The sequence below is a fragment of the Panthera leo genome, chromosome A2 (assembly GCF_018350215.1).
Source record: "Panthera leo isolate Ple1 chromosome A2, P.leo_Ple1_pat1.1, whole genome shotgun sequence".
NCBI lineage: Eukaryota > Metazoa > Chordata > Mammalia > Carnivora > Felidae > Panthera > Panthera leo.
Genome location: NC_056680.1, coordinates 164716691 through 164739455, shown reverse-complemented (window position 1 = coordinate 164739455; position 22765 = coordinate 164716691). Strand labels below are relative to the sequence as shown.

Genomic DNA, 22765 nt, shown 5'->3' with positions numbered 1-22765 from the left:
GGTCAGGGTGGGTGGGAACCGTGTGGACGGGAGAACACCTGGGAGATGGCGGCACGGGGTCCTGGGTGAGCGGGGCTGTTTGTGGGGCGGTGTGGAACTTCGGGGGGACAGGGTACAAGTTTGCACCCTGCGTGCCGTCCCTCCTCCCTTGAGAGAACCAGCCGTGAGGGGGCTGCTGACCACCGGCGGTCACATCTTCTGACCCTCCGTGGTGTCCACAGCATCCCAACCCGGGGACTGAGTGCGGCAGGGGCCCTACGACCACGCCCGGCTGCCTGGCATGGGATCCTGCCCTGTCTCGGCGATGGGCTCCCGTCATGCTGGCGGGGACCCTCAGAGCCTCGCTGCCACCGGAAGCCCTCGTACCCACTTTGTCCTCCAAGCCCCTCCCCTTTCCACGGTGTCAGACTCCACTGCAGTCTGGTGGCCACCCGGGCATCCTTCGCAAACAGCCCTGCCGACACCGTCTGCTAAGTCCACGCTGGCACCCTTCTTGGGGACCCCAGCTGACACAGGTGCCACGGTCCACACGGCTGCCTCAGAGTGGGGGAAGCCCCCAGCCAGAGCCTGGATCTGGCAAGAAAGAGGGGGCGACGGTGGCGGAAGGGGGGAGAAACATGCCCAGAGCCTTCTTCCAGCTTGGTGCGACAGGCGGGGGCTCCTGACTCCGGCTCCGAGGCAGGGCGCCCTGCCCGCCTCCGCGTGCACTCGCTGACCAGCCTGGGGACTCTGCCTCGAAACGCCTCCCAGGCGCGCCCCACCTTGCCACCTGGCGGTCCCCAAAGCACCCACTCACGGACGCCGTGGTCCTGCCCAGTCGGCCGGGACCGTGCCCTCCTGGTGGGTCTGTCCTTGGCCACACCTTGGGCACTGATAGCCAGGGGCAGTCGCCCCGCCTGCTGGGCTGGTCTCTGGGGGCCACGAGGCCACTCCCACATAGCAGCCAGGGCTGGGGAAGGTTCCTCGTCTCCCCACCCTCTTCCTTCTTCGTCCCCACGGGCGTCTCCTCCTTTCCGCTTCCCCTCGCTCACTGTCCACGGGGCTCCGCTGCGCTCGGTGCCTCCGAGGATGAGCCCTACGAACAGCCACAATGGCTCCCGTGTCCTCTGGCGTCTAGTGGGTTCTGCCAGTGGGGGGGAGGGCGGGGGGCACGGCCCCCGTCAGGTGCTCCCTCCCCGTGGCCGAGGTTCTCTTCCGGGCCGGTAGTGGCTCCTGCTGTGGCCACCGCAGCCTCACTGGCTCTCCCTGACCCTGCCCGCGCCCCCGCAAACTGCAGGGTGACCCGTCTGCCCCCCGTAACGACTCAGTTTGAGCGCCAGGACGCTGACCCACGCGACTTGCTGCACCGCTGCCACAGTCACGGTTCCGAACAACGAAGCTGACCCTGCCACCTCCTTGCTGAAAACCCCTCTTGTGGAACTGCTCCTACAGGGCAAGCAGCAGTTCCTCAGGACCACGTGGGAGGGATCTCACAATCCAGCCCTGTCCTACCTCCCCCCCCCCCCCCCAAAGGCCCACGCACACTGTGGTGTTCTGGTGCTCAGCGTGCCCCGAACAGCAGTGCCTTTGCATTGCCTCGGGCCTTCGCTCACGATGTGTTCTGCGCTGCGAATGTGTATCTCCCGCGTTCGGCCTGACAGATCCCTAGTAATCCTTTGAGGTCTTGCCCACAGGCCACCTCCTCCCAGAAGCCCCTGAGGCAGGGCTGTTTGTTTCTGTAGCCTGTGCCGCGAGCGTGAGTGTTGGTTCCGCCCTGTGCCGCACGGCTGCCCTCTCCCCTAATGCAGCGGCCGGGCCTGGGAGGGGATCCGCTCGCGTCGGCTGCGAGGACAGCTGCTGACCCAGTGGGGCTCCAGGACAAGACACGAGGTGGACGAAGACGGGAGAACCACGGAAGGGGTGGGCCAGCCTCAGGGTCTCTCAGACTTCTGATACCACGCGGTGATTGCTCTCTGAAATGAAAATACAGACCCGGACCGCACACAGAGCTTGCAGAGTTCTCCCTGGCGTGGGCGAACCCTGGGCCTCGGCTTCCTGCGTGTCTTAAGGTGGCTGTAAGGTTTTCATCAGTTCGTGTATTCTGGTGCTGGGAAGCTTGGTCTGTCGGTTGACATGCTGTCTTTCCGGAATGGGTTCTGCCTTGGTTTTTGAACAGATGGCCGGATCAATTCCTTAGTTTTGAAAACGCCTAGAGTGTGAAACAGCCTTTTTGCTCTCTGGTCCCTGTGCTCAGAGGGGAGAGGCTAGACACGGCCAGGCGCCTGCAGGGGTGCGGGCCGCGGGTACGCCTGAAGGACACTGCGTCCTTCCTTCCGGGGCCCCTGCAGCCAGAGGCCCTGCTACCATCCGAGAGGGCTGCTGACGAAGTCCCACCGCCATATCCAAGTCCAGCCGGAGCCCCTTCCCTTTTCCGGAGAGGCCTCCCTCGGTGGACACCTGCTGGCTGGCTCCGCCCCCACTGCTCCGCCCCTCCCGCACAGAACCCACGTGCGCTGTCCACCCTCCTTCCCCTGCTGGCAGGGATGGGGGGACCCTTTAGGTCTCAGGGTGACGGCCCACACCTCTCACTCGCCGGTGACGGGTTCTGGACCAGGCAGGGGCACGTAAGGAGAGGTTGGCTGGGTGCTTCTGGGGAGGCTCCTCCCTTCCTTTCTGGAAGTTTCTGGAGGTGGCTCGCTCCCCAACCTCTTGGAGGCGAACGGAGAGGCCCGGAATGAGGTGCTCCTGGTAGCCATGCTGTGGGCACGAGGAGAGTCACTCCAGGTGATGCCCTCACGGCCAGCTGAGCAGGGGGACGGGGAGAGCCGGGCTTTGCGTGGCATGGCCGGGTCTGTGTGTCCATCCGTCCCGAGGCCACCATCACTCTAGACTTCAGGGCCAATACAGTTCCTAATTTTTTTTAATTTAATTTTAATTTTTTTTTTTTTTTTTTTTTTACTGTTTATTTTTGAGGGACAGAGCACGAGCAGAGGAGGGGCAGAGAGAAGAAGACGCAGATTCCGAAGTAGGCTCCAGGCTCCGAGCTGTCAGCACAGAGCCCGACGTGTAGCTCGAACCCATGAACTGTGAGATCATGACCTGAGCTGAAGTCCGACCCCACTGAGCCCCCGGGGGCCCCTAATGGCTCTTTATTTTTAAAGCTTGGTGGCCATGGTGCGCCTGCTCCCTGGCAAAAACATCCCGGAGGCATCCTCAGAAGCTTCCCCCTCTCTGCACTTTCCACTGGGCACTTACAGGGCCTTGGACACATCACATCCTCGGCCAGGGGGCGTCCTCACCCGCCCCTAGCAGGGGGCACCACTCACTCATCACTCACGTCCCAGTCACTCAAAAGGGATCCGACTGCCCGCCCGCCACGGGCCACCAGCCTTCTCAGAGCCGAGAGAGATCCGAGATCCATCTGGAAGACTCTGGAAAGTGAACTGTCGAGACCGCGGAGCACGAGGCTGGGAGGTGTGTGGGGGATGGGATGGCACCCCCGGTGAAAGCGTGTCAGCCTGCGCTCTGGACCCTCAACGGGGAGGAGCGCGGTGCCGCCCAAGTCCACGGCCCTCCCATCCACCCTCAGCAGGACTGGCGCACAGGCCCCTGAGTCCTTCCCGGGACAGCAGCGCACGCGGTCGGTCGCTGCGATCGGGCCCTTCCCACTGTCCTTAGGGCGAGGAGGGGAGACGCTCCTGGGTCCTGTTCTCCCCCGCACCTACCGCCCACCTCCCCTGCCCTCCCCTGTCCTCCCCTGCCCTCCGAAAGGTCTCCGCGCACCCCGCCACCCCGGGGGCCTCACCGCACGGCCTCCGTCTGGTCCTTCTCCTCCAGGGCGCCCAGCCGCCGCCCCACCTCGTGCAGGAGCTTGGTCCCCTGGAAGCCGCTGCCGCGGCCGTCGCACTTGAGCACCACGGCCCCGTGGCTGCTCACCATCACCGTCTCCCAGCTCACCTGGAACCGCTCGGCCACACTCTGGCCCCCGGGGGTGCCATCCCTGCAACACAGGCCCTGCCTCGCGCATGCGCTGTGGCCCGACGCTCCTCCCCCTCCGCTGCGCTCCCCCCTCCGCCCCCCTCCCTTCCCCTCCCTGCTCCTGGGCTCCCCCCTCCCCTCCCCTGCGCTCCCCCCTGTGCGTCCCCCTCCCTCCACCTGCGCGTCCCCCTCCCCTGGGCTCCCCCCCTCCTCCCCTACATTCCTCTGAGGAGTGTGTATGCAGGGGCGTGTGTACGTATGAGGTATGTGTCTGGGGAGTGTGTGAGAGAGGCAGGTGTGCGGTGTGGGCGTGTGGGAGAGGGGTGTGTGTGGCCGTGGGCAGCGTGCCAAGGCTGTGCAGATGGTGGGGTAGGTGGGTGACTGCGACACGGCACCAGATCGTGGGGTCCAGGCGGCGGGCACGTGTGCGAAGGCCGAGGCCCGAGGACAGGAGCGGCCGAGGAGCGCAGGGCTGATCAGGTCACTGGACCTGGGTGACCCCGCTCGCTCCTAAAGCACCGCGGACAGCCCCGCTCTCTCCCGGTCTCTTTCCAGTCACCGCGGGGGCAGTGGCTCCAAGAGGCCAGGCCGGAGCCTGGTCAGCGTTTCCCTGGTGCCCTGCCTTGAAGGAACCCCGGAGGGGGGCGTGGGGGTGGGGACAGTGCTTCGTCTGGTGGCGTGTGCCTCACCCCCCGGGGGGCATAGGCCAGCCCCTGTCTAAGCCTCAGGGCAGCTGGGCAGCATCTGAGGTGCCTGTGAAAGCGTGCTGTCCCCGGTCAGGACCCCCTCAGCGGTGGCAACAGCGGCTCTCTTCCAGGCCGTTCTCCAGACCCCGCCAGAGGGCTCATTCACGCACAAACAAAACGTCTGAACTAAGTCCTTGTTGGCAGAGGAGTGGCGTTCAAGGCAGCTTGCTGCTCAGGCCGTGCCACCCTGGTGCCAGCTGGGGAAGCCAGCGGGTCGGCCGTGCCCGCCCCCCCATCCCCTCACTTCTTGGGGGACCTGTGCCCGGGGTGGGGGGCGGTGCTCAGAAGGCCTCTGTCCTCTGACGTGCTGCCCGCCTGCGGGACCAGCTTTGCTGTCCGTCTCTGGGCCTGGTCCCCGAGCAGGAGTGGATCGGGGCTCGGGGCTCGAGCCCCCCTTCCTCTACCAGGCGGCTCCCCGACTTGTGAGTGTGGTCTGCCACCTGCTGGTGGCCAGCCTGCCTTCAGTTTGCAGGTTGCAACCTCCTTTCTCGAGCTCGCCGTCTTCTACGAGTGCGGTGGTTGTTTTCCGGGGTGTTACTGAGCCCCCCCAGCAAGGACCACGAGAAAGAAAGAGGCGACAATACTCACACCACCAGGAGCAAGGGGTAGTGCGCCGTGTCGGTGAAGGTCGCGGGCTTGAGGATCTGAACGGGGAGGTCTAGGCAGGAACAGAGCACAGGGCCGCACGTTAGGGACAGCACAGACAGGGAAGGAAAGAGCCTTGGCCCCAGTGCCAGAAAGGCCCTCTGGAGGGGACACGGTGGGTCCCCACCCCGCCTCCCCGGGGCTGGCCCTGAGTTTTCCCTCCGTGCCTCCGGCCTGCTGAGTGGCCTTGGGCAAATCACCCACAACCATCTTGAGGCTGAGTCTCTCCATCCGAAGCTTAAATTCAACCTCGCAAACAGAGCGAGCTGAAAACCAGAAAAGACCAAAATGCCATAAGCACTTGTTAAGAGCCGAATTCTAGGCTGCGAGAAACGAACCCCCAAGGGTGACGTTCGTCAGTTAAGTGGGGACAGATACGGGGGAGCCATGGGGACGGGGACAAGATGAGCCCAGGGGGCCAGCAGTGAGGCCGGGGGGGGGGCAGCCCAGAGGGACAGGCCGAGAGCCGGGGGATCCCTGCAGAGGCGGGGGCTGGAGGACAGCTGCGCGACTCCCTTCGGACCTTGTCCTGGGCAGCGAGGGACCCAGCGTGGGAGGGGGGAGGGTTTCCTTCCCAGTTTCTTCTGCAACCCCCAAAACAAGCCTTCTTGCCCGTGTTAGAAATTGTTTACTGATGTTAACTATGACCCAGATTAGCGATTACATTGGAATTAGTAGCTTTTTCAGTACAATTACTACGGATACATCCCAGGCTCGGGGGGCGGGGTCGGCTTAGCAGCCTGCTGTGACCGAGGCCTCATTACTGATTCTGGCTGAATGTTAATGGCTTGCAAATTGGATCAATGGCCCAGGGACCGGCCAAAAGGCGTCGGACTTTATCATTGCAATATCCATAAAACATGGTCTGGGCTCCTCTGGGCCGCCAATAAGCCCGCAGGCCGACCTTGGCCACGACAGGCTGCATACAGCGCAGGGAGCCCCTCCCGAAGACGGATCGCTTCCCTCGGGAAAGCCTTCACCTCTGGTGCCATTAGGTGAAAAAAACAAAACATAACGAAACGAGACATGTCGGTAGGGTCACATTTTTCAGATCTTTGAGGGGCCCCAGAGGGGTGACATTTAGGTGCCGGTCCCTGCACACACCTGCTTTTCCAGCACCTGCGTTCCTGTCTGCCACGGAAACTTCACGCTGGAGAGAAATCTCAAGTGGCAAGGGTGGGAGAGTTGATTGTTTCCGAAGGTCTTTTCTCTGCATTTCTGGAGGGGATGGCGTCCACCCATCAGTGGACAAAACTACTGTGGCAGCAGCATGCGGACAGGCTTGAAGAAGGAGGGCGCTGGGCCCAGCAGAGAAGCAAACATGTAAAGGAGCACGGTCTGGCCTCACAGGCTGTGGTAGGAGGCAACGGGTGTGGGGAAACGCGAGGGAGTGTTCCGGAATACTTGCTGACGGGGACGGGGGTTGGGGCAGGAGGCGGAAGTCTGGCCACGGAGGGCCACCGGGCCGGCTTCACAGAGTGTGGCACGTGCCAGGGCCCTGTGCGCGGCTGTCGTCGTGAGCCGCGAACGGACAGCCCCATGTCCCCACGCCGCACTGGGCCTTGCACGTTATGGAGCCCGTCTCGGGGTCTTCAGATATAGACACAGAAGGGAGAGGGGGTCGGAGCAAACCTGGAGATGGCCGGTCCACTTACTCATCCGTCCTCCTACTCCTCCCTCCCTCCATCCAGCATCTGATAGAATCATCTTATCTTCTTGCCCTTTGGATCTTCCTCCCGGAAGGAAACGACAAAACTCTGCTGTTTTCTTAAGGGTTCTCATGAGTTTCAGTGTCCAAGAAACTGGACTCCAGGGCCGGCGTGAAAAACGGAACGAGTCAAGGACGCCATCCGTGTGGGCAGGCCACATTTTCCCTTGACCTACTTCTTTGGAACAGGAGGGGCCACTGACAAGAATCTCTGTTGCAGAATACGCCAAACTGTCCAGAGCGGCTCTCTTTCTAGAACACGCTCCAACAGGGACAGGGGCGGGATTTGCGACAAACAAGCGGTTACTGGTTAGTTACTCGGCTGAATCCACCAGGAGCTCGCGACACTCTCAGGGCACACGCCCCGCTTCAGGAGAGGCGTCCACTGTCGCCCGCGAGGCGCGGGGTTGCTTGATGTCCCAACGGCAGCCCAACAAGAGCTGCTGTGTTACAGGCTCGCCGTGTTCTTCCCACCGGCATCTCGCTGGTTCTTACGCTTGCCATCAGAGCTGGGGTTCCCGTGGCTCTTGTGGGCCCTCATACGCCGCCTGGACCCGGGCCCCTTGTGCTCCCTTCTTTTTAGCTCTACGATTTCCCCTGAGCCTTGATGGAGGCATCTGTGTCCTAGTCTCTCCGCGTCTACGTCTTTTTAATTTACCGCTTCTCTCCCTCTCATGAATAAGCAGGCCTGAGCTCGGCCTGCTGGGCTTTCGGCTCCCTGGGCACCCAACGCTGTCCGTGGTTCCAGGGCTGAGTGTGTCCTGTGGCATCTGAGTGCATCTCATGGACACCCAGGGGAAAACCAACTGGCAGGGAGACGGTGGGAATGACTCTCGGGCCTGTGGGAAGGGACCCCCGCGGCCCTAACCACATTTCTTGGCCAGGGCAAATCGCCACAGCCCCCGTTTGTGCTTTTCCTATTTGTTTCTTCTCCCATCTCTAGACCCTTCCTTATTTACTTCCTTCACCGTCTCCTTCATCAGAGGGATCACCTTTGAGGTGTTTTATAAGGGAAGCCTCTGGACCCAGTGCTGGGGGGCAGGGATTTGAAGTACACCGTATTTCTCGACTCTCAGAGATGAATATGTAACCTCACATGCATCTCTAGCTATGTATAGAAAAGTTCTAATGTCATGTGACCCCACAGGAAAGAATAGGATTGGGATGTTTTGGCACGTGGCCTCTGGATGGACGAAGGTGCTTCCAAGTCAGGGGTCCCTCTGTGCCCACTGACCGCCGGGGCTCTCCCACGGGCTGGGAGTCTGGGTTGGCCTCCTGACTTACCCCACAGCAAGCACCGGCTCAGGCTGCTCCCTGCCCTGGACCGCACGCTCTCCTGTGTGCCAACCTAAAGCCCATTCCAAGGACCCCGTCCAAGCCCCACCTTCCTGGGAAACTTCCCGTGATCCCAGCCCACTCTCATGCTCTGTTCTGAACTCGTGGGCCATTTGCTTTCTGCTCTAAAGGATGCAGCTCGACCACGTGTACTGTTTGGGTCAGGCTGATCTTGTTTCATGGGGGAGAGCCTTGGCTCCTGACCACAGGAGATCAGTCTGTTAGGTAGCTGTGTCTTCGCTAACAAGGGGGTACTTAATAATGCTCCGGGTCCACTGGCCTAGGTGATGAGCCATTGTCCCCCTGTAAGGGACTGGGTAGAGAAAGAGCTTCCAGTGATGGTCTGGACATCACTAATCAATCTCAATACTCTCCCATTGACCATTGGTGACCTTCTACTCCTCTTCAACCAAGAGCTCTAACAGTTACCATCAATCAGTCGCGTTTTCTCAAGAGAGGAGACCCATTTACCAACCTCAGAGGTGATGGGTACATGGACCTGAATGAAGGACTCCGTGATACCTTCAAGGGGGAAATCTCAATCGTTTAAGAGAAGGGTGCCATCTCCCAGAGTAGGCAAGTCTGGAGGGGGATAGAGCTCAGGGGGAAAGACAGACGTATCTGGGGCATTTTGCATGAGGGGTTTCCAAAGGTAAATATCTGGTGGGCAGTTAGGATGCCAGGGCTGGCTGGGTTGACTAGGGAGCCATCCGAAGAGAGGAGGATTGAACCTATGGGGACCCGCGTCCCCCCCTGGAGCTATGAGTGCAACCAGTGCTCTGGGGCTACAGTGCCTGGTGGGTTCCAGCACAGCGTTGGAGCTCATAAAAGCCTATTGGATGCACGAATGGACAGTTCAGGACCAAGAAGGAAACAGAAAAGGCAGAGTTCTGGGTGCTTCTTGGGTGGTTACAACACATCAGTCCTCCATTACATTATTTCCCCCATTCTGAGGATACCCCCTCGGCCCATGATCAGCACTGACAGGTTAGACGATGAAGCAGAAAAATACCAAATGGAACAGGAAAGGAATCTCCACACGGAGGACGTTTTCTCTGGATGGTGTCATGACGTGTCCCCCCCAAAGGAGAGAATTCCAGCCTGGGACCTTATTTAAATTGTCAGCCTCTTGAGGAGAGGCTTTTTTTTTTTTTTTTTTTTTTTTAAATTGCCAGAGAAGCATCTTGGTTCTCAGCACAATAGCTTGGTGCTGGATGCTTTCCCCCTATGAGCCCCGCCTGAATCTCTTCCTTGCTGGCTGGAATGCATTTCTAGCCATGAAGCCCAGCGAGCGTGGTGCAGGGGGGAGCCTCAGATGCACAGTAACCTACTGCTGATGGTTGGGCTGTTTCAGACCAGACGTTTGCTTTCCTTGTAAAGAGGACAATGCAGGGGCGCCTGGGTGGCTCAGTCAGTTGAGTGAATGACTCTTGATTTTGTCTTAGGTCATGACCAAATGGTTCGTGGGATTGAGTCCCACGCTGGGCTCTGTGCTGAAGGTGCAGAGCCTGCTTGGGATTCTCTCTCTCCCTCTCTCTGCCCCTCCCCTGCTTGTGCGCATGCTCTCTTTCAAAATAAATAGTAAACTTAAAAAAATGGGAGACAATGCAGTACTTACTGTAATCGTCAACCTCGATCTTCCTGTATTCTACTTTTGGCATCTGTCGGTCATGTACGGCCTTCTTTACGTGTTCGTTTGTTTCTAGATCATAAATTTCTAAGCGAGAGAAAGGAAAATGACACAGTCAGACTCAGCAGTCATTTATGGAAGCCAAGTGTTGTCATGTGCATCAGACCACTAATTCCTACACTGGGCCTGGAGGTGATGATTACTATTTCTTTTGCACAGACTAGGAAACTGAGACATTAGATAACTTGCTCAAGATACAGGACAAGGTGGAGTGCCCAGTCTCAAGTCAGGAGCTTGGGTAGACGGAAGATTCCTCCCCCGTATTAGGCAACTCCTCCTCCCTCTATAAATCGTCTTTCCGTAAGACATTTCTCACTCACACGTATATCATCTTTCCGCAAGGCATTTCTCACTCACACGCATAGGTCTGGGTATGTTTTATCCCAACACTGCTGGTTTTGGAAAAGCAACATCACATACCTGTTAGGACAGATGAGTTTCCGAATATAGTGGCCACAATAACGGTGGGGAATAAATTTAAGAATTCCCTGAGCTTGCACCAAAACCCAACCTAAGCCTAACCTACCCTAAGCCTGGGTTAACAAGGCTTAGGGCAGAAAGCTGCCACAGGGCGAAAGCGCCCCCAGCATAGAACAAGGGGTCGAGCAGAAAGCCACTTCCACAGGATGAAAGCGTCTGAGAACAGGTAGAAGTGGAAAGCCCCACAGCAGGGCAAAGATGTCCAGAGCTAACTAGCAAGAAAAATGCCTTGTTAATCCTCAGGTAGCATGCTCTATCTGACTTAGTCCCTAGAAAAGTTCAGATAAACAGACACGGTGACTGATGCCTGCAGTAAATGGCCGTCTGCTCAGCGTCAGCATTTTGATTTGTATTGACCCTAACCCCTAACACTGCATACCTTTGAAACCCCCTTTCTCTCACACACAAGTTAATGATCACTGTTTTATTGTTTCTTTCTGCACGTCCATCACATTTGTAAGCCTTCTGATCCTAGTAAATATGGAGCAAGGACCCTTACTTGGGGCTCTTGTCCCTCCCGGACATTAGCCTCTCTCGTATTCAATTCTGCGTCTGCTCTCTTGCTGGACAAGACAGAACTCCAGACTCAAAGTCTGCAACAAATAACCAAGGAAAGAAAAGAGAGTAGAGGCTGGAGTATTCTCTTTATTAAAATTTTACAGGAAAAGTGGATTCAGATCTCTCACCCTACTCGTAATGTGGTCTGGCTTGGCACACCTTAATTTGGATGATCATATTAGCTGGCAGTGATACAGTGCAGCGAGACTGGCCCTTTCCCCTCCAAATTAGAGAGAGAGGGGTCAGTCCTATGCTGGCTCCTTACATGCACGTGCACCCAGTGGTATTTGTCTAGGTGCAAGGATGCTCTCAACAGCCCAGTTCACTAATCTCCTCCTTCCTCCTACTCCACCATCTGCTCTATAATAAAACCACTGGATTTGACTTCCTCCTTCCTCTCTTACTTTGAGCCTATACGTGGGGACACCTTGTGGCTCATTATGAAAGGAAATTTTGTCTGCAAGGAACTCCACCTCTGAAACATTCATGAATATTTTAAAGAGTAAACTCACACCACATGCAATGCTACAAGGAACGGTGAACTGTCCCCATAGAAACTCCTTTTAAGAACAACAGACACCCTAAGTGATACCTTTAGCATGAAGGCACCTGGAGGCCAAATATCGCCCAGAACCAGGAGTCTCCAGCACTGAGCAGTGTTATCTGTGAACAGCACAAGGCTACCAGTGGTGCTCAGGGATCCGGGGGATTCTTTGTGAACAGAAACGGCAAACGCCCTCAGGGGCCAGTGGAAAGGGACAGTTCCAGTTGCTGGACACATATTTGAAAATTCAGCTTTGATGGGGCGCCTGGGTGGCTCAGTCGGTGAAGCGTCCGACTTCGGCTCAGGTCATGATCTCATGGTTCGTGAGTTCGAGCCTCGCGTCGGGCTCCGTGCTGACAGCTCAGAGCCTGGAGCCTGCTTCCGATTCTGTGTCTCCCTCTCTCTCTTCCCCTCTACCACTCACACTCTGTCTCTCTCCCTCTCAAAAATAAATAAGCATTAATTAAAAAAAAGGAAAAAAGAAAATTCAGCTTTGATATAAAGGTGAGGGAGGAAATGGTAAAACTAAATTTTCAAACAGGTAGAGTTAAAGGTAAAAACCTCTTAAGTTGGACCAAGATTGTGAAAGATTCTGAACACCACATGGCAGCCAAGACACGGGGTCCTTCGTAGACAGCAAGTCGGGACACCTGTGTCTGCGAGGGACGTACAGGGAGGTCCAAGCACACTTGGCCTCAACTCGGAGACCCGGAGATGTGGCCGAGAGACGGCACGCTCTACCTTCTGGCCATGCACGCGAGTTAGGGAAGGAGCGCAGCCCCGGGATGGCAGGTGGCCCCGCTGCCCACCCCATGTCCACAGCCCGGACTCCTCAGAGAGCCGATGCAGCACTCAGGGTTTGCTGAGTCTAAATGCCCTCCGCCTGTTAAGAGTGTTGCAGGCACTCAGTGGGGAGAAATTGGTTTGGGAGATATTAACTATTTCCTATCCGTATCCCAATCACACCCATAGGGCGGGAAGTCTAGAAGGTAGTTCTGCAGGATAAGGACAAAAGTAGCGCTTTTCAAGTTCTTGGCTGCCACAGAACCTTTGCACTTGCTGTTCCCTCTGAAGGAAGTTTTTTTTGCCGGCTCCTCCTCCATCAGGTCAAACATCACCTCGTCAAGCAGAAGTCCATCTCAGGTACCCCTCTTCACACCGAGGGTAAGAGTTGTGGTCATTTGTCAGACTCTTTCCCACCCTCCAACTCCCCAGGCATCAGTGTTTGGTCCCATCCCAGGGACAAAACGCGTGAGTTTCCAGTCACCTGAGTAGATGGGGAAATCCAGTTCATACCCCGGAAATGGTGCCTCCCCCCAGGAGCCAAGTCTGGGTTTCTCCCCAGGCTTTCTCCCTGTTCCCTCATGGCCCCTTTCCATGGCCGCAAGAGGGTCTCTGCTGCAGAAGAAGCTGGGAGGGACTGGGAGGTCCTCCTGGGTGCTTTAGAAGCCTGGGGGCTTTCAGGGGTTCCCAGGGTTTCAGGCCTGTCGAGTGGTGACAGTTGACACAATCGAAGCCTCTCCACCATCGTTCCCCGCATGAAACGACGCACAGTGAAACCAAAGCACACTTCCGTTGCACTGACGGGAAAGCGTATGGTATTTGATGGACGCCTGGCAGACACAGGTTAACACTGAGTTAATGCCGGGACCAGGATGGAATTCATGGACGCTGCCCCAGACCTGCACTCCGTGCAAGAGCCAGTGCACAGATCTTCTGGAAGCCTCAATCTTCAGGGAACCTGCGATCTTTCCCTCCCTGTGTGCCCACAAGATAAGCCCAGGTGGAGACAGGTAAGGGACTAGGGGTGTGCAAATGCGGGCCAAGCTGGACGAGGGGAATTAGCAGGCACATGAGTAGACCGTCTTCACCAACAAGAACAAAGGCGGCCCACTGCCACCGAGGGGCAGCAGCACGCGTTTGCTTCCGGGGTGCAGGCGACAGCCTCAGCTGGGGAAATTTGTTGGTGGCAAGGCCAACTGGACCACCAGAGCTCAAAACGCAAGAGGACCGAACGGAGCCTCTCAGTTTATCACGACACGCTCCTCCGTCCGTGGGCACGCGTTTGAATTCGGTCTTTCTGGCATCACTCAGCAATCTCCGATGCTGATCCTGAAGGAGAAATTTCGTGCTTAGGTTTGCAGAGTCGTTTTGCTGCCCACCGAGCTCAGCTCGCCTGGAGCTAGCGAGAACGCAGGCTCGCCTCCGGAACAGCCCGTCCGTTCCTGGACCCCGGAGCGCCGGCTTCGAGTGGGAGTGCGCAATGTTCTCATCGAGCACTGACTCTACAGACCGCGTTTGAATAGCTCGCCCTCTGTATTGAAATCCCACCCTTCACAGAGGCACCAAAGCAACAGACTATTAAATTTAGTTAAATATTAGATTTCTCATTTAATGATTGCCCACACAACTGGTTTTATCAGCAGAGAGCTGGCTGGCCCACAGGGGAGTTGAGTTAAGCCATTTTATTTGTTCCCATAATTGCATTCAAAGAAGGCAGGAGCTCAGCAGAGGAAATAAGAGAAGATTGGCATGTTCCCGGAGGACTCTTCTTTTGACTTCAGGGCCATGGGGACCTCCAGTCTGGAGCATACAAATGGCCACTCCTTAATTAAATGTGAGCCCCCTCTAATATTTGGTGGAATTAGCTATTATCAGATCTGGACACAGTGAGACCGCAGAAGCAAATGCCTGCTCATGGGGGCTGCCTCCCTGCCCGTGCCCTGGCGGGCGGATGGGGCATGGCCCGTGGGCGGTTCGCGGACTCCGTTGGTTCAGGGAAGCAGTGGGGGCATCACCGCTTGGCTGAATTTGGGGAAATGTGACCAGAATCTAACAGAAGCCAACAGGCGACTGACCTGATGACGATGAGAACAGCCCGCTCCCCTCGTGGCATTTCTGTAGGAGGTGGAGCGCAGGAGAGCACGTGCACGGGGAGTCGGCGTCTGCTTCGCCCTGCTGCGTGGTCTCATCGCCCTGCATGGGTTTCCTGTGCCTCTCACCGCCCAGGCCTGTCCTGGCACACTGCCGATGGCTTCCTCGTGTGCACCTGCCCCTGGTCGGCCGCCCCAGGGCCGTGCGGCTCGGACCAGTGCCGGCTGACGCCATGCCAGCACGGGCGCCCCTGTGCTCCCGGAGATCTCCTTTCTCTGAACGCTGAATGTCCGGTCGTTAGAGTCACTGTCACACAGTCGGGTAACAGTTGCTCTTTTTTGCTCTAGGTTTGTCTTCAGTAGGATTTTAAGGAACTTGAAGGCAGAGTCCCTGTGAATGAACTGATCTTTGGCACAACCGCTGGCATCTGGCCAGGCAGGTGAATGGGATTAATCAGGAAGGGCTGTGTGTTGCCTGGGCTGACATGGCCCCCTCCCCACAATGCACTACACTGCCACTTAGTTCTGGGTGCAGCGGTGGGTGGGGTGGCAGCGACCTAGGAGGGAGAGAGGGAGGACGCCAAGGCAGGGCTGGGAGGCTCGCTGTGTGCCGTTCTCTCTGTCGACCACACGCACGCTCGCTCACCGAACGTGCCGTATTTTGGTCTAAAATGACCCATCTGTAAATCTGATCACTCCATCCCCCACAAAGGCTGCCTGTGTGTGGAGTCCTGGGGATCCAGAAGACTTTCCGGATACACAGACAACGAGGGTTTGACAGAATGGGTCATTCCAGGCTTGGGGACACCTGGTCTCTCTGACGTCCGTCTCCCCTCTGACCGGCGGGCCACAGAGGATGTGGTCTGTGGGCGGTTACTCAGGAAAAGATGCAGAGAGGTCAGGGTGGCTCCCAGACAGCGAGGACCATGTGGGCAAGGCCAGGCCACCAGGCAGCTCGCGTCTCGTACGATCTCAGAAAAGGACTGTCTTGATGTCCGCTGCAGGGGGAGTTGCTTTTGCATCTTGATAAAGACCCACGTGAGGAAGAAGAGAATCCTGTCCGTGAGTGTTGGTAAGGCAGTGGGCCTGGGCAGCCAGGTCACCTGGGGTTTGCCAGCACGCACTCAAGAACATGCTGTGCGGGCGCCTGGGTGGCTCAGTCGGTTAGGCGTCCGACTCTTGACTGCGGCTCAGATCATGATCTCACGGTTTGTGAGCTGGAACTCCGTGTCGGGCTTTGTGTTGACAGTGTGGAGCCTGCTTGGGATTCTCTGTTTCCCCTCTCTCTCTGTCCCTCCCTCGCTTGTGCTCTCTCTCACTCTCAAAAATAGATAAACAAACAAAAAAACAATGTAAAGAACACGCTGTGGGGTGCTGCCTGCGAACACACACCATGCCCACCTCCACCGCCCCCTGCACTTCCTCCCGCTGACCAGGGAGCCGACCGGGAGGGTGCCGCGATTGCCGACAGGGCATCCACACAGCTGAGTGGTACTCCCTCTACTACTTACGTTACAACCAGCCACAGATTAACTGTGTTTTGTTGGTTTTTCTATCCCGGTACCTAAGTTGTTTGAATACCCAGGCATCAAATGAGTATACTTTGGTCCCAGGCATAATTACGTTCTTAAGGAAACAGCTTTTAAATAATTCAGAGTCACATCTGTGAACACCCTGCAGGCTCTGCTCGTAGATAAGATTTTCTAAAGGGAAAGAAGTCAAATATTCCCAGGGTGGCTCTGGGGTCATGGGGGAGGAGGAGGAAGGACAAAGAATTCTGAAACAGTAATTTCAAATTTCAGAGCAGGGCTGGAGTGGATGCAACGATCGGCCCAGAGCCAGACCCCTGACCTCGCAGGGCCCGTCTCACCACCTGCCGTGCGGCCTTCCTGCGGCCCCCACCCTCCGTGCCTGTCACGGTCGAAGAGCACAGGCCTCAAGTTAGCTGGCAGTCCAGGCTTCCCACAGTCTGTCCAGAAGCCGCCTTCCGGAGAGCCGGCTGGCCCTCCCACCACTGCCACAGGCACGCGGACCCCCACATCTCCGTCTCCCTCCACACAGCAGGGTGGAACGGCCTTCCTGACGCACGAGGTGGCTGTGTCGCTCTGCTTGCCGTGTCCAAAGCCAGCATGAGGTTCAAATACCGCTAGGGGCTTGGCGCTGAGCCAGACCGGGCCGGGGGTGGTTTTGGGAACTGTGATCAGAGAATCTGCGATTGTCCGCACATTGCTTAGACTATCGTGACGGCACAGCCGTCTCCAGCTGCTGCGTCCTGGGGTCCGGGAGAGAGCCCCCGTGGTCAGGACTACGTGCTTGGGGTCAGTGAGCCATGGTTTTGGTCCTGGACGAGGCGGTGCCATCCGGTAATTTGCTGTAACGAGGCACGTGCAGGATACCGTGCGCAAAGCCCTTGGGCAGGCTGGCCACGGGATGAGATGGCCCCCCGATCACGCTGAAAGTGGTGAATGCCACGACGATGGGGCACTCAGTGGCCAGCACCAGAAGGTGAAGTTTAAGGGCTCGGTCCTTCCAGCCCCCCGAATACTTCCTGGCCCACTCCAGCCCAGAAGCAGCACCTTCTCTTCCTCCGGGGGGTGGGGGTGGGGAAAGGGGCCAGCATGGGCCTCCCGGCCGGCTCACCATGGGCTCCAGATGGAGAACACTAGATCTGCAGAAGCCCCTCAGGCCGCGTTGACAGCAAGGCCAATGGATGGTGGGCCAGAGGCAAAGGCCAGGCTGGAAAGAGGACCCACCGCTTTCTAGCCGTACGTGCATGGGTGCGCATGTGTTTCCTCGATTTTCTTAACTGGAAAATGGGGGTGATAGCAGACTGTCACGTGAGGACAGAACGGGCCCATAGCAAGTGATTCCTAAGTGCTGGCCTAGTCACGTGGACGTCACGGTTACTCTCCGGGCCCCTGGCCAGGTCAAGTTTCCAGAACATATTCCCAGCATAGCATCACTCATAACGAGCCCACGTGGGGTGGGGCTTGGCAGCATCGAGGATGCGGGACCGCAGGCTGGGTTTGTGACTACGGATGAGAGGTGCCTGCCCGCCCTTCACCTTGTGCCGCGCCTGGAAGGAAAGAACTCAGCTCACCTGGAGCGCACCTGCACGTGAGGGCGGTCGGCTGGTCCCGGCCCAGCAGGGGTCACACTCGTGGACCCGCAGCTTCGACCACCGCCCACTCCAGGCAGGGGCCCGGCCCCCCACACGGACTCCTCAACGGAGACGGACCCACCCAGTGTCACAAACACCGAGAACGCTTTGTTCTGTGCCGGTGACGCGGCTGGGGACGAGATGGGGCGAGAAGCTCCGTCAGAGGACACGTCGAAAGTTACATACAGAGAAAAGAGCCTCTCACACATCCCGCCGACAAAACCCGAGGCTGGGACCCCAAGCGCGGGGTCCGATATGCTACCACACCTACAGCTTCTGGTTCTCTCTGTCCAGGAGGACCCAGGCCCGTCTGCGGTGCCACCCTCTGTGACGGAGCAGGAGGAGCTGGGGGTGCCAGGCACGGGGTCTCCTGCTCTGGTACTTATTTTCAAGTCACGTCATCTGCTTGGGCCCCACGCTGGCGGCTGGCACCCAACAGGCTTGCCATCAACGTTCTCACTGAGTGAGCCGAGAAACGGGAACATTTTTCCATTTTACCTCATCTTTAAGAACGCGGCGCAGACTAGAGGGTTCACTGTGGCTTGCTGGTGTTTACCTTTACTCTCCCTTTCCTTTCTTCCTTCTTTGCTCTCTTTTTAAACCCACTTCCCACCGTCTCCTTGAAGAATTCAGATGATTTGCTCTTCGACAGTCAGAACTCCGGAAGAAATAACGCATTAGCTGTTGGGATTCCCGCGATCCGAGCCTCAGTTTTGTCATCTGTGACACAGAGCCGGCCGCCCTTCTCACGGGTTATTGATGAGAAGCAAGGAGAAGAGCCTCATCATGCGCTATGCGACTGTACTGTGACCGTCACAGCCCTTGGGCATCACGTGTCACATCAGACTACCAAAGCCGTGGGGTCTGGCTTCTGCTGAGGACACGGGGGATTCTCAGACCAAGGGAGCCCCGAGGGATGAGCACTGAGGCTGCTGAGTGGGTGGGACCAACACGCCGTCTACATGGGGCGTGAGGAACACTCCTTCCGGAGCTCTGTGGCCCGCAGCTGTCGGGGTCTCCGACCTCCAGCCTTGGAAGTGAAGAAGTTCGAGTAGTTGTTGCCTACCGTCCGTTTCAACTCCCAGATCTGGGATTTCCAGAACGAAACAGCTTTCTTTTCTTCTCCGTGATGAGCCCCCTATGCACGGCCACCTGACGCCCAGTGAGTCAAACAAACCAGCACTCGGCCCTCGTCCTTCCTACCTGTCCAAACGGAGCCCGCTTCTTCTCTGGGAATTCCTACAGCAGAGTTGGGAAAATGAGGACAATTTTTTTTAAAGAAAATCACAAAAACAACCGAAATCTCAAATCCCTACCAAATTTGAAAAGTCCACAAATCTCTACCCTTCATGGAGGTCTCTCGGACCTTGACTCCGGGTCTGACAAAGACCCCAAGATTCGCATCCCTGCTCATGCCAGGCACTGACCAACATGTGCCTCTCTGTTTAGGTCTGTTATTACGTCTTCTGTCTTCTGTGCCCTCAGAAGATTCCAGGCTCACGCGGGTAGGAGCGGGTCCCTGGCCCCACGCCCCCATAACCACCCATCTGTCCCTGGAGCTTCCCCTGCTGGCTCTGTGCTCTCCTCCTGCGTTCCTGCGTCCCCAGGCGGTGCTCACGGCCACAGTCAGAGAACCCTCCCTGGTGTGTGTGGGGTCAGCCCCCTCATAGGGACCCCTCCAGCACGAGCACCTCTGTCACAGTCTGGGGCCTCTGGAGAGCACTCCATGGGCTGGCTCAGGGAAGTATCCGACAAGCAGGCAGAGTGATCTATACAAAAATGGCCCATATTTCTGCACTCAGTCACTTCTCTCAAGGACTGGCAAAGGTTGTCAGTGGCATCCTAGACCCATGCTCCTTCGTCCTGTGACGGTGACAGCAGGCACCATGGGCCTCTCTTCCTCCTTCCTGGGCTTCCCTTGCACCTTGGCGGGCCCACGTGAGGGGGTTCTAGCTGCTGGAAATGTTGCATACCACTGCTAGGCTGTGCAAGGTCTGATGTCCTGACCCACAGCATCTTCCCTTTCTCTTTCTTTCCGTCCACGTGGCTGGAAGCTGGGGTGACGATGACGGGCCACAGTCTGGAAGGAACTTGCAAGCCCAGGTTCCTCCCAGAAGAGCGACAAGGATCACACCATCTGAACTTTGTGTGAGTGAAATATAAACCTTTGTTTTGCTGTGTCGTGTGTTGGACTGTGTCCCCCAAGATGCTGAAGTCCTAACCCCCCCCATATCTTATTTGGGATGAGGGTTTTTGCAGAGGAGACAAGTTTAGTTGAGGCCATCAGGGGCCCTGATCCAATACGACTGGTGTCCTTAGGAAAAGGGGGACATTTGGACACAGGGACGCACACAGGGAGGCCGTGTGAGGAGGCAGACTGGCTCTCACACAAGCCAAGAAACACCCATAATTGCCAGAAGCCACCAGAATCCAGGCAGAGACCTGGACCAGACTCTCCCTTACAGCCTCCGGACAAAGTTGCCTGCTGACACCTCGCTCTTGAACTCGCAGCCTCCAGAGCCGGGACACAATCCAGCGCCCCACGTATGCCGCGCTGGGACGGGAGCCCCGGGAGACTCCCACGTGAAGATTTGGGTGGTGGCACTCCCAGCAGCTGTTAGCGCTCGGCCATGAAACCCCGACTTTCTCTGAGGTGCAAGGAGCCGGGACAAAAGCCATCTCTGTGCGTTCTCCACAGCCAGCGGGACGCGGGACTAAGCTGTGACCGGCAACAGGAACGCGGGCGTGCGGGTGGCCCTTGCAGGAAGCCAGCCTGCAGGGACGGTCGTGCTTTGCCTTCTCTCCATCTTCCGGCCACTTTTCATCACGAAGCCACTCAAGGGTGGAAGTGACGAGCTGGACAAGCGGTGGGGCAGGCAGGAGGGCATGATCACCGTGGAGCTGGCGTGGCAGACGGGGATGCACACAGAGAGCAACGTGTTCCGTCCCGTTGAAGCGACTGCTGTGTTAGGGTTCCATGACACCGCCAGACCCTAACTGACACGCGAGGTTCTTCTACTTTAAAAGAAGCCTTTGGGGCGCCTGGGTGGCTCAGTCGGTTGAGCGTCCGACTTCGGCTTGGGTCATGATCTCGCAATCTGTGAGTTCCAGCCCCGCGTCGGGCTCTGTGCTGATGGCTCAGAGCCTGGAGCCCGCTCCGGATTCTGGGCCTCCCTCTCTCTCTGCCCCTCCCCCACTCATGCTCTGTCTCTCTCAAAAACAAACATTAAAAAAATAAAAAAAAACCAGGGCATAGTTCCACGTGCTCTGTACCCAGCCTCCCCCAGGAGTGACGGCCTCCGTGACCCGGCGTGGCCTCGAGAGCAAGACACCAACACTGGGGCAGAGCCGCTGGCCACGCACCTCATTTAGTTTTCATCAGACTGTAGATTTTTAAGAAGGGAAAAACTTCATGAAATATCGGGAAATTATCTACGTCCTCTTGTATTTTAACAAACCCTCTTAATGGAACAATCCATGTTTTCGTCAGAAAAAAAGGATGCCCCAGCAGAGGCTTTGTGAAATACTTCCATCTTTTCTGGTGAAATCCGTAGCTAAGGAGATTCTGGCATGAACACTCGAGGGCTGTCATGCGGGCCGTGTCTGTCGATCCCACAGACACCTGCCTTGGGGTGGGGGTCCTGGCCCGACCCGCTGGGCAGGCTCCCCAGGACTCTCCAAGCCCTCGTGCCGGGAAGAGCGGGCAGCCTGTGGGCGGGCAGGGGAGGCGGGTGCAGCCCAGGGAATCCTGTGTCAAACCCTGTCCCTACTGGACGTGTGGCCAGACCCCCAAACCTCACAGGCTCCTAGAAACGTTCCCCAGTCATGCTGGAGATGAGGCCTGGGGCCGGGCACCCTTCGCCCTGAACCCCCACCCCCCCAGCACACAGGGAGGCCAACGCAGCCCCCTCCCTCCCTTCTCCCCTTTGAGGGCCACACAAGTGTTTTGAGTGGGTTTTGTAACCATCTGATGTCCCTCTTTTTGCCTTTTTTTTTTTTTTTTACATTTAAGTGATTTTAAAAATCTATTTCTGATTTTTTTTAATTATGCATTTCTAGTCATTATTTGATGAGCTTTGTGGAATACTGTCATTATTTGGGAATACTCTCTAAATGCTGTCTCTTGAAATAAATCTGTTTTACCCACTTTTGAACACTTTGACCACTTTTTAACCAGTGTCTAAACAGATGGCGGGAGACACCCTCTTCCACGCTTTCCCCCTTGCCAGCGCCGTTCGAAGCCCTACCACCGAGACAGGAGTCAGAGTCACTGACGGCCTGCTGTCGTGACACTCGAGGGACGTGCAGGGTCACCCCACCATCGGGGCCTCAGGTCTGACTTGCTGTTCGAGGGTGGGGTACAGAGCGGAGGCGGGTGGTGCCCCGGTGGGAAGGAGTGAGGAGTTGGGAGGAAGGAGGCAGTAGGGCTCCTTGGGGACAGAGGGTCAAGAAGTAAGGCCAAGAAGGGGACAGACCTCTGCATGTGCGTGTCAACCTGCACGGGGTCCCCTCAAGCAAAAATGTGCTGGGAGGTCCTCAAGAGGCTCCGGAAAGTTTCGTCCCTGCAGCAGCATGCACGTGAAGCGCTTCCGTGCTGTGAAGGTGTCCCCTGGCCACAAGGGCAGGTGAGTGTCAAAGCACCCATGGAGCCTTGGCCCCCAGTGGGAGGTTCTAAGAGGAGGGGAGGGTCGGGAGGGCCAGACTGAGGAGCTGGGGGCCATGGGCCCTGTTCAGCGCCCCACGCGGGGCCCTGCATGGTCGTGGTGGCCTCCGGGCCTCAGCACTCGTGGGGCGGGGCACCTTCTGTCTGGGTGGCTCTGACATTTGATCGATACTGCCAGTCGTGGGGGTCACTCTGAACTGCGAGGACATCCCCATCTCTGGCTCTCCAGACAGGACTCCGTGGGCTGGACTCTCTCACAAGGCTCAGCTTCCTCTCTGCCACGGCACGGGAAGGTTCCAGAAAAGAGCAAAAGGCACTTACTTTTCTTATCCGTTGTGTTGTGCACCGTCACCGTGGGGACTCCAGGACCTGGGCAGGTAGGGAGGGGGAGCCAGACAAGAAACAG

General features: G+C 57.4%; 1 protein-coding gene across 4 annotated transcripts in view; it reads right to left on the bottom strand.

The window, feature by feature from the left end:
* Positions 1–22765, bottom strand: part of DPP6 (dipeptidyl peptidase like 6) — an 859550-nt gene that overhangs the window by 11697 nt on the left and 825088 nt on the right. For 3 of the 4 annotated variants that reach the window (XM_042927196.1, XM_042927192.1, XM_042927195.1), the window contains exons 17-21: positions 22681–22728; positions 18900–18935; positions 10010–10108; positions 5292–5361; positions 3785–3979 (exon numbers count right to left, since the gene is read on the bottom strand). In XM_042927196.1, the coding sequence (XP_042783130.1) occupies positions 3785–3979; positions 5292–5361; positions 10010–10108; positions 18900–18935; positions 22681–22728 (448 nt within the window). The remainder of the gene's footprint in view (positions 1–3784; positions 3980–5291; positions 5362–10009; positions 10109–18899; positions 18936–22680; positions 22729–22765) is intronic. The other variant, XM_042927193.1, reaches the window with a different exon arrangement.